The 14,853-nt window shown below is 43.9% G+C and overlaps 1 protein-coding gene across 3 annotated transcripts in view; it reads right to left on the reverse strand.

The window, feature by feature from the left end:
• Positions 1 to 14,853, reverse strand: part of PREB (prolactin regulatory element binding) — a 30,940-nt gene that overhangs the window by 3,284 nt on the left and 12,803 nt on the right. Inside the window, exon 1 of one of the 3 annotated variants that reach the window (XM_004005754.6) lies at positions 12,175 to 12,282. The exons of 1 other annotated variant lie outside the window; for it this stretch is intronic. Coding sequence is in view for 1 of the 2 variants with exons in the window: in XM_060411962.1 (XP_060267945.1) it covers positions 6 to 12 (7 nt within the window). In the remaining variant the exon portion in view is untranslated. Of the gene's footprint in view, positions 1 to 5; positions 8,699 to 12,174; positions 12,283 to 14,853 lie in introns of those variants that run through there. One more of the 3 variants, XM_060411962.1, reaches the window with a different exon arrangement.

Here is a 14,853-nt window from a genome sequence, read left to right on the forward strand (position 1 = left end):
TCTACCTGCCATCTAGGGGACAGGACTCCTGCACAGGGAGGAGCCACACAGGACGTCAGCCATCCCCAGTAAATCTTATTTCAGATCCAGCACGTAGAGGGCATACTGCAGACCTGTGTTGGGAGAAGCCGAGCTGCAGACAGGAGCCTCTCCCTGCACCCCACTCCTGTTCCCCCCAGAGAAGTGCATGCCCAAGTCACTCCAGACGTGATGTCAGAGAGCTGTCAGAAGCTGTTACACAGCAACTTTTGTCACAGCTACTAGCCCTCACTGCTGCTCCTATAATCATTCCCTACTCCAGCCCGCATACCCCTGCAGAGTATTAATGCACAAAGCCTTGAGGAAGATACCCAAATAAAACAAACGATATGCTAATGATCTCTATTTCATAGGTAACATTAACGGGTGGCTGGGGAAGTGCTCAGAGAAGTGCAGTTTAAGCATGTCTGATTTAGTTCAGTCCAGTTATTTTACAGAGTCGCTTCAGTTGTGTCCGACTCTGTGCGACCCCATAGATGGCAGCCCACCAGGCTCCGCCATCCCTGGGATTCTCTAGGCAAGAACACTGGAGTGGGTTGCCATTTCCTTCAGAGAGGTTAAGAAAAAGGCCGAACTAGACATGCCAAGAGTGGGACTTCCCTGGTGGTCCCATGGCTAAGACTCTACCCTCCCAATGCAGGGGGCCTAGGTTCAATCCCTGGTGGGGAACTAGATCCCATCAAGCCACAACTAAGAGTGTGCATCCTGAAACTAAAAGATCCCACATGCCACAATGAAGACCTGGTGTAGCCAATTAAATAAATATTTTTTAAAAAAGAAATGCAGAGAGTCACAAAAAGCCTTAAATAGGGAGGGAAATAAATTGTTTGCATTTATTAAAAACTCACTAAAGAACAAATCAAAAGAAACTCAAGACTCTTTGAAATAGGTCAATGCTCAGGTAGGGCTTGAAAACACAACAAATCAGGGTCAATATAACAGTGGTCCCAAGAACTGCTGTTTACTAAATGCAGTTGGGGAAACCAGATCTCAGTAGAAAGGAAAAAAACAAAAACAAAAATGTTCTTTTAGGCCTACATTGTGTAGATCATTGGCAGCACTATCAACTGATTAAATAAAAATAGTCAAATAGGGGATCAACCAAAGCACAGAGCAAGAAGCTTTCTCATTAGTCCCAGGATCGTGTACATATCATGTGAGTTTCTGAGGAAGCAGAAGCCCTCCAGAGCTGAGGCCTGAAACCTCAAACTCATCTCTAGGAAGACAAATCAACAGGTCCTTGATGGTCTACAGCAGACAATTAGGAACCCTCTGAAATAGTGCCCTATACTCTGGCTGGCATTGAATTTTCCTGGAGAAAGGAGCATAGCTTTCAGCCGATTCTCAAGGAGTTCTATGACCCTGACAAGGTTCAGGACCACTGCAAAGGAAGATATCATCTTCCTAAGAGATCTTCCTAGAGTTGGTGAGCATCTGGCCAACAGGTGGATGCTTGTGTAGCTATTACACAAATAGAGCTGTTTATATTACACAAATTGAGCATGGAAGACCATGAGTAGGTGAAGCTACTGAGAGTCATAGAAACTGTCCCCGTTTTTCTATGCATAAGTTGGCCTGAAAAGATACAGTAAGTCTGCATGGTTTGTTGGTGTGGCCAAGTAGATGCACAGCTGCCTTAAGGATGTTCATGGGGACTCCCCTGGTGATCCAGTAAAAGAATCCATCTTCCAATGCAGAGGACGTGGTTTTAATCCCTGGCCCAAGAACTAAGACCCCACATGCTGTGGGGCAACTAAGCTCATATGCCTCAATTACTGAGACCAAGCACAACAGAAGTTCCTTCATGCTGCAGCCAAGGCCCAACGTAACCAAAAATAAGTAACTATATAGGTTAAAAAAAAAAATAAGAATGTTCATGAACTTTGGCTGGCAACGTAGATCCTTGGGCTTTAGTTATTGTAACCAGGAGAGAAGATAGGTCTTGGACCCATCCAAGGGAGACAGAACTGAGCTCTCTATACTACTTGGGGACCTTTAGAGGTCCTGCCACAGGGAACACACTCAGTGAAAGGATGGACTAGAAAAATACCCAGGCTTCCATGTCTGGGAGCATGAGAATAAACGTTCCAATGAAAGTAACCACAAAGCTAGATAAAAATAGAAAGTATATTTTTAAATGCATTTAGTTGGCAAGAAAGTAAGAAATACCCAGAGCATAAAGCCACAGTGGAAACAGTAATCCCTGGGGGAAAACTGTGCTTGAAGTCAACTTTTGCCTAGGGTATCTGCCAAACCAAGCCAACTGAACTTGAATTATCAGCTGAATGCTTCATGCAATAGCAAAGACCAGAGATAAAGAATGCTTGGGCCCATTGAATGTGAAGAGACTAACAGGAGATTCCTTACATATAGTTGGGATTCAAATAGCTATCCTCTCAAAATGTAATTTATACAAAGAAAAGATTGATTCTTTTTTAAATGCAATGAGTGAGTTAAATAAATTAGACAGGTGATGTAAGAATTAGTGAACTGGAGAATAGATCTAAATAAATAGTCCAGAGTACAGTTAATTGAATCAAAGACATATAAAATATAAAAGCAGCATGGAGGAGATAATAGAGAAAATTGGATTAAAAACAGAATTTGAAGAAATAGTAGCTGAGATTATTCTATGTTGCAAAACACTAACACTCCCATCCAGGAAGCCCAACAATCCCAGGCAGATTAAATAAACAGAAATACACATCTAGAATTGCTGTTCTGAAAAAATAGAAAACAAAGAAAAAGAGAAAATCTCAAAAGTACTCAAACAGAAAAGACAAATCACCTAAAAGGAAGCATAATTAGACAGACAGCTGATTTCACAACAGCAACAGTGATGCCATCACTGACTCAGTGGACATGAGCTTGAGCAAGCTCTGGGAGATGGTGAAGGACAGGGAAGCCTGGCGTGCTATAGTCCATGGGGTTGCAAAATGCCGGACGTGACTGAGTGACTGAACAATGCACCCCTATGTTACTATGACATTATTTACTATAACCAGGATATAGAAACATGTGATATATATACATGTATATATATATATTTACATGTGTATACTCACACACACATACACATGATGGAATACTACTCAGCCATAAGAAAGGATGAAATAATGCCATTTGTGGCAACATGGATGGACCTTGAGGGTACTAAACCAAATGAAATAAGTCAGATGGAGCAGACAAATACCATATGATTTTACTCATATGCAGAATATGAAAAATTATTTAAAAAATAAAAATAAAATAAATGAACAAATCAAACCAAAACAAACAAATAGATCTAGAGAAGAGAACAATGGTTACCAGAGAGGAGGGCCTGGGGGAGGGTAAAGTGGCTAAGGGAGATACACTGTATATTGATGGATGGAAACTAAATTTTTTGATGGTAATCCCACTGTAGGGGACACAGAGGTATAAATATAAAGTACACATAAAGCTTATATAATATTATTAAAAAAAAAAAACAACAGTGATGCCAGAACACAGTAGTATAATATTTCAATGTGTCAAAAAGGGGTGGGGGAAATGGCCATTTTAGATTTTTATTCTCAGCAAAATTATCTTTTAAGAATGAGATTAAACAAAAAATGTTTGACAAATTTTAGATAACAAATTAGAGGATTTACCACCAACAGTTCTCTATTAAAGGAAATTCTAAGAGATATAACTCAGGAAGAAGGAAAATGATCCCAGAAGGAACATTTGGAATGCATGGAAAAAGGGTGAAAGAAGAAATCAGAATGGGACTTCTCTGGTGGTACAGTGGATAGGAATTCGACTGCCAATGCAGGAGACACGAGTTCAATCCCTGGCCTGGGAAGATTCCACATGGAGCAGAGCAACTAAGCCTGTGAACCATAACTATTGAGCCAGCGTGCAGCAACTACTGAAGCTCATGTGCCTAGAGCCTGTGTTCCACAAGAGAAACCATCACAACAGGAAGCCAGGGCACTACAGTGAAGACTAGCCCTAGCTTGCACAACTAGAGAAAGCCTGCTCGTAAAAATAGACCCAGCGCAACCACACACACACACACACACACACACACACACACAAAATCAGAATGTGGGAAAATCTAACAAAGATTGTTAAACAATGATAATTATATTACTATATGGAGCAAAAAAAGATGGTGTGAGCTACATTATTGGACAACATTAAGATATAAGGTGAGGACAGTTGTTTGGGAAGAGAGTGGACATAATGATCAACTGTTAACTATGCATGTAAAAATTTTCTAATAACCACTAAAAGACAGAAATGAAATGTTTGACCTCAAACAAGCAGAAAAAAAAGGAATGGAAATTTTTAAAAATCATTCCAAAGGAAGGCAGGAAAACAGAAAAAAGAGAAGCTAAAAATTAATTAAATGATTAAAAAGGAAGACAAGTAGAAAGCATAAAATAAGATAGTAAAATAGATCCAAGTATATCAGTAATTGTAATAAACATAAATTGTATAAACTCATAAGTTAAGAAATAGAGATTATCAAAATTACATAAAACAGCATACAAATCACATGCAATTTTCAAGAGATTAAGAGATTAACACAGAAAAGTTGAAAGCAAAATGGTGGGAAAAGGATACATAAAGCAATACTAGAGAAAAGAAAACCAGCATAGCTTTATCAATATTAGAATAAATGGACCTTAAGGTGAAAAGCATTATTATAGATAAAAGCATGTCATTATAAAATGCATGAAAATTTAATCCCCTAGGAAGGTATAATAATTCTGAACCTGTAGATACCTAACAACATAGCGTAAAAACATCTAAAATGATAAATGGCATAACACTACACACCTATTGTTATTTAGTTGCTAAATCATGCCCAATTCTTTGTGACCCCAGGGACTGTACCCTGCCAGGCTCCTCTGTCCATGAGATTTCCCAAGCAAGTATACTGGAGTGGGTTGCCATTTCCTCCTCCAGGGAATTTGTTCAAACCCATAGAATGTACAACACCAAGGATGAACCCTATGGTTGACTGTGGACTTTGGATGATTATGCTGTGTCAATTTAGGTTCTCAATTCATCGTGTACCATTCTGGTGGGGCACAGTGATAATGGACATGGCTGTGCATGTATAGGGAATTATATGGGAAACTTCTCAGTTTTGCTGCGAACCTAGAACTGCTCTAAAACAAAGTCTTTAGAAAAAAAGCTGGCATAAACTCAATCAGAAAAATCTAATCTGCTATTATGGGGGAGAATTTAACATATATCAAACAGTATCTGAAAGATTAAATAGACTAAAAATTAGTAAAAATGTAGACAGATGATTGGATAAAACATTTACTAAACTTGAGCTACTGGACAAATAGAGAACCCAGCTCCAGTCACTTAGCAACTGCATATTCTCAACACATGTGGATTATTTATAAAAACTGAAAAGCAGAAGGCCAAAGAATGTGACTCAACGAGTATTAAAGAATCAGTCTCATACTGTTATGAGATTAAAAGCAATTACATTAGGAATCAGTAACAAAAATGATGTAAAAAATCTCATTTAGGGAATTCTCTGGCAGTCCAGTGGTTAGAACTCTGGGCTTTCACTGATGAGGGTCTGGGTTCAATCTCTGGTTGGGGAACAAAGATTCTACAAGCTGCATAGTACAGCTTAAAAAAAAATCTTAGTTATATAAAAACTGTAAAAGGCACACTTAAATATACATCAGAGAAAAATATAATGGAAAATTTTCAGTACTTAAAATTGAATAATATTGGAAACATTTACATCAAAGCAAGATACATAGCTAAAACAGTATTAGAGGGGAAATGAATTGGCTTAAAAACTTAGAAGAAAGGCTAAAAGCTAATGAGTTAAGCTTCCAACTCAAGAAGCTAGTAAAAGAGAATAAACCCAAAGAAATTAAAAGAAATGAAATAACAAAAGATACAAGAAATTTAAAACACAATAGAAAGGAGTGTGCGTCTATCTGTGTGTGCTAAGTCACTCCAGTCATGTTTGACTTTGCAACTCCATGGACCGGACTATAGCCTACCAGGTTCTTCTGTTCATGGGGTTTTTCAGGCAAGAGTACTGGAGTGGATTGTCATTTCCTTCTACAGAGGATTGTCCAAAGCTAAACAACTGTGTTTCTTCAAAAGGAGTAATAAGTTAGAAAACCTCCAACAATTTTCATTAAGAACAAAGAGAAAAGGCACAAATAAACAACATTAGGAATTAAAAGCAGACATAACTGTAGAAATAGAAGAAAGTTGTAAACTTAGCAGATATAGCCATTTTCCTAGAAAAACTTCACATCAAAACTGACATCAAAAGAAATAGCAAATTTTGTCTTGTTTTTTTTTTTGCAAATTCTAAAAGTCCTACAACCCTTGAAGAAATTGAATTAGTGAGTATTAACCTATATTGTTTTAAGAGCTATAAACTATAAACTAAAGCTATAAACCTGAACTATTTCTAGAGCAACCTGCCAATTAATTGCCATAAAACTCTGATCCAACAGTATCATCCTGAGGATTACATAAGGAAGAACACAAATAGAAAAGAACTTATAAAGATATTTATAGCTGTGCTATTAATAGTAGTCAAAGAACTGTAAACAACCTGAATGTGTAACATTTAGACAGGCTAAGCAAATCATACTATGTGACAGAGCCATTAAAGATGATAAATATTTCTAATTTGTTTTAAAGGAAAAAAATGGACATATTTGAGTATATTTAAAGTATGAACTTCTGTATTATGAAAGAGACCATGAATCAAGTTCAGAAGACAAGTGATGAAGGACTGGAGGGAACAGCGTTCAAAGCTTTAGGGTTTTCAGGATGGTGCTGTTCACCACCACTCCCAGCGGGGGCTTTGAGACGGAAATCTCCATGGAAACCCTATGGAGACTGAGTGAAAATCCAAGAACTGCAGCATTATGTGAGGGTGAGGATTAGAGAAAAGGCTCTGCCCACAGCGGGTTTATGGTTAGGAAGCAATGGCTTAGCAAGGGTCTAGGTGAGTGGACAGGAGGGCTGCCTCACCCAGTTCTTGGTACCCAGTGTGCTGTGGGTTTGAAGACAGGAGGCTGAGGGCTCCAGGCTCTAAGGTGGAAATAGGGGCACAAAATGGTTGAATGGGCCAGCTGGCCAGAAGAGGCCAGAAGGAGAATGACAGTAGGCATAGGATGCGGCCGAGGACGCCATGGGAAGCAGCAGCCCAAGTCAAGACCTTTGGTGACAAGGACCAAGGAGGTGAGCCTTCGTAGGGAAGGCAAGTGTCAATATAAGTTTATAGACTAAGGGCTAGCTTTATTCAATTCTTATATTTATTGAGCACCTACTAACTTGTAAGTAAGATGATATTAGGTAAAATTACTCATTCTTTTTTCTCCGTAACACTTAACATATTTATGTAAATAGGAAAAGATACAAACCTTAAAACGACAATTTAAGAGAAAAACAGAAACACAGAATTGCTAAGGAATAGGGGATGTAGCCCAAAGTTTAACGGTATGGGCCCTAATCTCAGGCTGGCCTAAGTTCAAATGCAGACTCTGCAACTCACCAACTGTGTGACTTCTGTGTTTTAGAACCTTGATCTGTAACATGAGGATGACGAGAGCATATCTCAGGGTGTGGTGAAGGTTCGATAAGACAGGATGTGTAAAAGGCAGCGCCTGGTGATATTATACAACAAGGCATTTTCCTCCCAGAAGTTTTTCTGGACTGCTTTGCAGGGGCTTCACATATACCTACCATTCTGGTCTCCCCACCTGGATATCTTCAAATTGCTTTCTCCTCCCCATCTGTTTACTGTCAGGACCTGGGCCAACAGCAGGCACAGGAATAATTTAAATCCCCCAGAGCTGCCAAAACCTATTATCCAGGCTTAGTGCATTATCACCACTAGGAGTTGTCTTTTGAAAGAGGACATTTGGGAAACTACAAAGAATGACTGGTGGGAGCCGTTCAGGCATAAAGGAGAAGCACCCATCAGATCCCCCTAATCCAGTCACTCATTGGGCCAACGGCGCTGGTTTGAAAGACGTGTCTACCCTCAGTGAGGGAAGGGGAGGGTGGGATGAGTTGGAAGAGTAGCCTTGGCATATATACACTAGCATAGCTAGCTAGTGGGAGGCTGCTGCACAGCACAGGGAGCGCTCAGCTCGATGCTCTGTGATGACCTGGAGAGGTGGGATGAGGGGGTAGAAGGGAGGTTCAAGAGGGAGGGGATACATGTATATGTATGGCACTGCAGCAAAGAACCTGCCTGACAACATAGGAGATGCAGTTTCGATCCCTGGGTCGAGAAGACCCCCTAGAGAAGGAAATGGCAACCCACTCCAGTATTCTTGCCTGGAAAATCCCATGGACAGTAGCGTCTGGCGGGCTATAGTCCATGGGGTCACAAAACTGTCAGTCACAACTTAGCAACTAAACAACAAATAGCATATTCTCTTCATTGTATGGCAGGAACTAACACAACACTGTAAAGCCATTATACCCCAATAAAAATAAAATACAGAAAAAAAGGAAAGGGAAAAAAAAGAGAAAAACACATCTACTAAGTCTTTCTTGCGAGAAATAGCTGAAGTCAAATTTGCCTTTCCTTGTATATGATCCGGACTTAGGGACTCACTTATAATGAATAGTGGAAATGATGCCAAGTAACCTCCAAGTCTGAGTCATAAAAGACAACAGGGTTTGTGCCTGGTTCTGGCTCTCTCTCTCTCTCCCTCTCTTGACATGCAGATACACCCTGAACCAATGTGGAAGAAGTCTGCTGTGCTGTCAAGACCACGTGGGGGAAGCACATAAGGAGAGGGATGCTTGACAGGTCCTGGTTGTGATTCCTGCAGCTCCCAGCTGCTCACTTCCCACCCAAGGGCCAGGCAGGTGAGAGAGCAAAACTGCAGATGATTTCAAGCCACAGCCTTCCAGCTATCCCAGCCAACACTGCCGGAGCAGAACTGAGCTTGTCTTCACAGTCCTGCCCAGAATGTACACTCACAGGCATAGTCAATGCTATTGTTTTCGGCCACTAAGCTTTGAGGCGATTTGTCAATTGTCATAATGATAGATTGGCTTCTTGGCAGTCACACAGGGCTCTGCTCTTAGAAGAGCCCTGGGCTTAGACTAAGGCTCTGCTGTCTCTGTCTTGAAATTCTCAATCTTTTCTAATAGTGGGCCCTGAAAAGGATGACCTGGTCCTGAACCCTGCCTGCATGAATTGCTCTTATTCTCCTCCTCTTGGTCCTATGTGTTTGTCACACGCAGGCAACTATTCAGCATGTGCAGTGGACAGGGCTATGGCACCAGCCAGACCTAGGTTCAGATCCCAGCTGCACCACAGACTGTCCCTGTGACCTTAGGTAGGTTAATTATCCCTCAGAATGGAGATAATAATACTTACTTCACAGAGTTCCAGTGAATACTAAGTGGATAACGAATTACTCCTTGCACAAGGAGTCTCTTATTCTTGTCCTTGTCTCTGATAGCTTCTCGTTTTAAAGAACCCTCCATAGCCACATCAGCTTCCCTGGTAACTCAGTCAGTAAAGCATCTGCCTGCAATGTAGGAGACCCGGGTTCTGTCCCTGGGTTGGGAAGATCCCCTGGAGAAGGAAATGGCAACCCATTCCAGTATTCTTGCTTGAATATTCCATGGACAAAGGAGCCTGTGGGTTACAGTCCATGGGGTGGCAAGAGTCGGATTCGAATTAGTGACCAAACTACCACAACACCCGCATCAGAGTAATCTTTTGCTGGAATTCCACTGTTCCAAAACCTTCAGTGGGTCCCTATTTCTATTATAGTTCAGTCTTCACCTGGACATTCAAGGCCTTCTCTGATCAGATATTGTGTTACCATTTCTAGACTCATCTTCCAATTTTCCCATCATCCTAACATTTTGCTTCAAACAGATGGGTTCAGGAGTATGTGGAAATACTTTTCACTTTCACCTTGCAGTTCTTTTGCCCAAGCTGTTTCATCCCTTACCTGAAATATCCTGGGCCTTCCTGACAACCTTAACACTCTGGTTGCAGTTCACTTCAGAAGCAAATAACTGCAAATGGGCTTTCAGTGTCATCTCAGTAATATTCTCCTAAGTCATGCTTCCAAATGTGACATTTTTAGCCCAGATAACTCACCTCTATGATTTAAAGGAAGCCAGACTAAGGCATGCTTCCCTGGTGGCTCAGTTGGTAAAGGATACACTTGTAATGCAGGTAGACCCAGGTTCAATCCCTGCATTGGGAAGATTCCCTGTTGAAGGTATGGCAACCCACTCCAGTATCCTGCCTGGGAAATCTCATAAACAGAGGAGCCTGATGGGCTACAGTCCATGGGGTCACAAAGAGTCGGACACGACTGAGTGACTAAACCACCAGCACCACCAGGCTAAGGCAGCTCAAGTAACATTTAATGAGGTTGGTGTAATGTGATTTCTTCATCCTTTCACATTTCTAACTATGTATTGAAGAGTTGTTTGCCATGTCCTTCTCCAGGGGATCTTCTCGACTCTGGGATCAAACCTGGGTCTCCAGCATTGTGGGCAGATTCTGTACCGTTTTAGCTACCCGGGAAGCCCTTGTAAGCAACAGAAATAAAGCAGTTATTGAAAACTGCCTGTCAAATAAATATGTTCCTAATCATTTTCTATAACTACAATGTGCTGAAACACAATTTACCCTAATGACCACAGAAAAGCCACCACAATTATTAGAGTCATTATATAATCCAATACAGTTATTTACATCACACGCACACACACACACACACTCACAATGACCCTCCAGTATTTGATTTCTTCAAGCCTTTGCATCGGTGCATAGGAGGAGAGCCTGGCCTTGGAGTTGAAACTCTGATCGAATCCAGTCTGTCATAGTACTAACAGTGTGATCTTGGCAGGTGTTGTGGGGCCTTCACTCTAAAAAATGAGGATAGGGACTTCTCTTGCAGTCCAGTGGGTAAGACCTTGTGCTCCCAGTGCAGGGGGCTTGGTTTCTGGGGACTCAGATTTGATCCTTCTTTGGGAAACTAATATCCCTCATGCCCCATGTGCATGCTAAGTCGCTTCAGTCATGTCCGACTCTGCCTGACTCAATGGACTGTAGCCGCCAGGGTCCTCTGTCCATGGGATTTCCCAGGCAAGAGTACTGGAGTGGGTTGCCATGCCCTCCTCCAGCGGATCTTCCCCACCCAGGGATGGAGCTGGTCTCTTACCTCTCCTGCAATGGCAGGCAGGTTCTTTACCACTGACCACCTGGGAAGCCCCTCATGCCCCATAGGTGAGGCCTAAAATATGCAAACTGAAAAAACCAGGAGGATAACGGTATCTATCTGGAAGGGGCTCAGGGAGATGCACTGGAAAACGTAGGTAGAGTGACTGGCAGTATTGCTCCCTGAGGATTTCAGAGACTCTAGGATGTGGGAGAGCCTTTCCATTGCTTGACTTTCCATCTAGTGCAAAACCACTTGCACAGCACCCCTGTCGATGGCCATCAGCCTCTACTGGACTTCCCAGGACAAGAGTCTGGCACCTCACAGGGCATCCATTCCATTTCCAGCTAATACTGTCGGAAGTTATTTGGAGCTCAATCTTCTGCCTTAATTCCTCCCTCCAGAGCCGCCTGTGACTCTATCACAGCCCCACCCCCTCGCAAGAGAAGAGGCAATGGCTGTACAGACCAAGAAGTCCCACACCTGAGAGCTGGGCTCCCCTGCCATTGCCAACAGGGTGATAACCCTCGGTTCCTCCTTCTCCTCCTCTGTCAAATGAGGATGAAACTCCTGCCAGCCTCCCCTCCCCCCGGGATTGTCAGAGCAACGAATAAGACCAGAAGGGAAAAGCCCTTGGGGGGATGATGAACTTCACCCTCCCCACCCCCCACCCCGCCCCATCACCGCGAAGAAGCTCAGGTCTCAGGTCTCCCTTTTCAGGCCCTCCCTCTACCTGCTCTCAGGGGTAACCTCGGAGAGGCGCCCAGAGGCGGGAGCCGGCGCTCCTGCTGCGTCCGAGCCGCAAGGGATGCGGAGGCACTGCGCCTTCAGCATCCGACCCGGAGCCAGGAGGCCGCCCCCGCCCGCGGTCCAGCCCCGCGGCGCGTAGCATCGCCCGGCTGCCCGCGGCGGGGTCCCAGGCCACCCACCGGGCAGGGCTCGCACCCACCTGCGGCGGCGCCGGTCCGTCTGGGTCCTCGCTGGAGGCTGTGCGCCGCCGCCGCCGCCGCCGCGCCTCGGCTCCCGCCGCCCGGCCCTCCCCCGGACCGCTCCACGTGGCCGCTCCACGTAGCTGTCCGGGCTGCGGCCGCCGCCCTGGCCTGGGCAGAGTCCTGAGCGCCAGCGCCGCGGGCAGGATCCCCGCCCCGCCCCGCAGACCCTGGCCCACACCCGGCGAGAGTGTGTGGTGTGCGTATATGTATGTGGGTGTGCGCGCGTGACAGATACAGACAACTAGGAGGCTGAGAGACAGATGATGAAGTTGATGTATATAAGAAGCATATTTAACTGGGGGGCCACTCCCTGCTGGGACCCAGATGTGTGTGACAAGACAGAAGCTAACTTACTGTTAGCCTGTGGGATTGTGGCTGTGTATGTAGCTGTGTGGACCAGGGGCTGGTGACACCGTAGGGAGGGGTGTTGTGTGTGGCCCTGTATCCAGTATGACAGTACTTGAGAGAGTTTGGCCAGTGCTTGACTGGCTGACTGGGTGTGTGACAGCACAGGATGTTAGTGGTGTGTCTGTTAGGGTATGTGTGTGAACTCTTCCTGTTTGTGATGCTCAAGTGACACTTGCAACTGTTGGCTTCCAGTGAGGGTATCATTGTGTGACTGTGACTGCACCTCCCTGAGTGGTTGCTCCATCTGAGCCATGGAGGGGGCAGGGGACCTGGGAAAGCACCATCTTGAGGGCGATGGTTTGCCAGTATAGTGATGCAGTGTGTGGTTGTAGCTTTACGGTCAAATGAGTATCTCCAGTTTTCTCACAGGGGCCAGTTTCTTCACGGAGGCTTCAGACTACTTCCTCACTCACTAGGTCAAGACCTTTTTAGTGAATGACTTATCCTCCTGGAATCTTCAACTTCTCCCTCTCCCAATCAGCTCCTTCTCATCAGAGTCCATTGCAACAACAAGCTCACTCTCATCAAAGTCACCTGGTCCTCCTTCCTGTGGTGGACACTGCTGGACACTACCTCCTTTGGTCATGGCATCATTGGTTTTGGCGACACCATTCCTCTCTCTCCAGTCATTTCTTTTTAGTTTCTTCTGTGTCATGGAGTTCCTCTGGGCTCTCTCTTCACTCCCCATCTGCTCATGTGTTCTTCCATTCACATAGCTTCCATCACTATCTCTTCTGGGTTGAATTCTGTACCTCAAAAATTCATATGTTAGAGTCCTAACCCCTAGTACCTCAGAATGCGACTGTATTGGGAAATAGGGTGGTTGCAGATATAATTAGTGAATATGGGGTCATACTGGAGTAGGTTGGGCCCCTAATCCAATATTTTTTTCCCAATAAAAAGTAGAAATTTAGACACACATATACCGGCATGCGTGCATACACACACACACACTCTCTCTCTGTCTTCTCCCTCTCTCACACACACACAGGAAGAATAGCATGTGAAGATTTGGGCAGAAATTAGAGTGAAGCTTCTACATGCCAAGGAATGCTGGAGATTTCCAGGGAACCCCCAGAAGCTAGAAGAGAGGTGTGGAACAGAGTCTCCCTCATTGCTCTCAGAAGAAACCAATCCTTCTGGCACTTTGACCTTGGATTTCCAGTTTCCAGAACTGTGAGACAAAAACTTTCTGTTTTTCAAGATACCAGTTTGCAGCACTTTGTTATGGCAATCCTACAAGTTAATGTATCATCTGAATGCTGATAACTACCATAACTCAAATACAATCTCTTAGCCCCAGAACACTTCTGGAGCTGAACAGCCTACGGACTTGTGCCAGATTTTAAGTTTTAAAGGTGACTGAATGACAGCACAGAAAGGTCAATGCCAATGAAAGAGAAGTTTAATGTTACAGTTTCCTTAAGAGGAAGAGGCACAGCTTACCAAACAGGACCACAGAGGGAAGCACCAGTGTAGATCAGAGGCAGAAAGAAGCAAGGGGAAGGCACAGGCCACAGCCTTTATTAAGCTAGAAAAGCAAGACAGGGCAGGGTGAACAGTTTAGGGTTGACTAGCTTGAAAAACTTCAGAGGGCTTTGGGGGCACAGAGGCTGTTCCTAGCTGACGAGTCTCTCGTCCTGGGTTGATTTAGGAAAGGGAGAATATTGGTTTGGTGTGTGAGAGTTGGATAAAGGAAGTGGTTCAGAGTATGGCCTCTAGGAATTTTGTTTTTTTTAATCTTTTGGTTGCACCGTGTAGCATGCAAGATCTTAGTTCCCCAACCAGGGATCAACCTCTTGCCCCCTGCAATGCTAACTTGGGAGCCTTAACCACTGGGCCACCAGGGAAATCCCAGAGGATAGCCTCTGGATTGCAGAAGGGAGGTGAACAACTCTGGCTATTAGTTTGGCCTTGTGATTAATTGATGCCAAATAGACAAATTCAGAATCTAAGAAAACACAATTAGAACACCTATCAGAACCCCAGCCTCTATGTGTCTGAGTCAGACTACACCATCTTCCTCCTCAAAACTTCCCCTCTCCCCATTTCCTTATCCCAGGGTCAAGTCCCATACGCATCCCTGAATCTATGTAGTCAGAAAACTGGGGGTCATTCATGATTCCTTCTTCTTCCCCGACCGCCAACCTACTACCAAGTCCTATCAAATCTGCCTCCTATCTTAATAATCTTTACCGGCCAGGCAGCCACGCTCCATGCCAAAGTTC

This window comes from Ovis aries, chromosome 3 (genome assembly GCF_016772045.2).
Source record: "Ovis aries strain OAR_USU_Benz2616 breed Rambouillet chromosome 3, ARS-UI_Ramb_v3.0, whole genome shotgun sequence".
In the NCBI taxonomy this organism is placed as follows: Eukaryota; Metazoa; Chordata; class Mammalia; order Artiodactyla; family Bovidae; genus Ovis; species Ovis aries.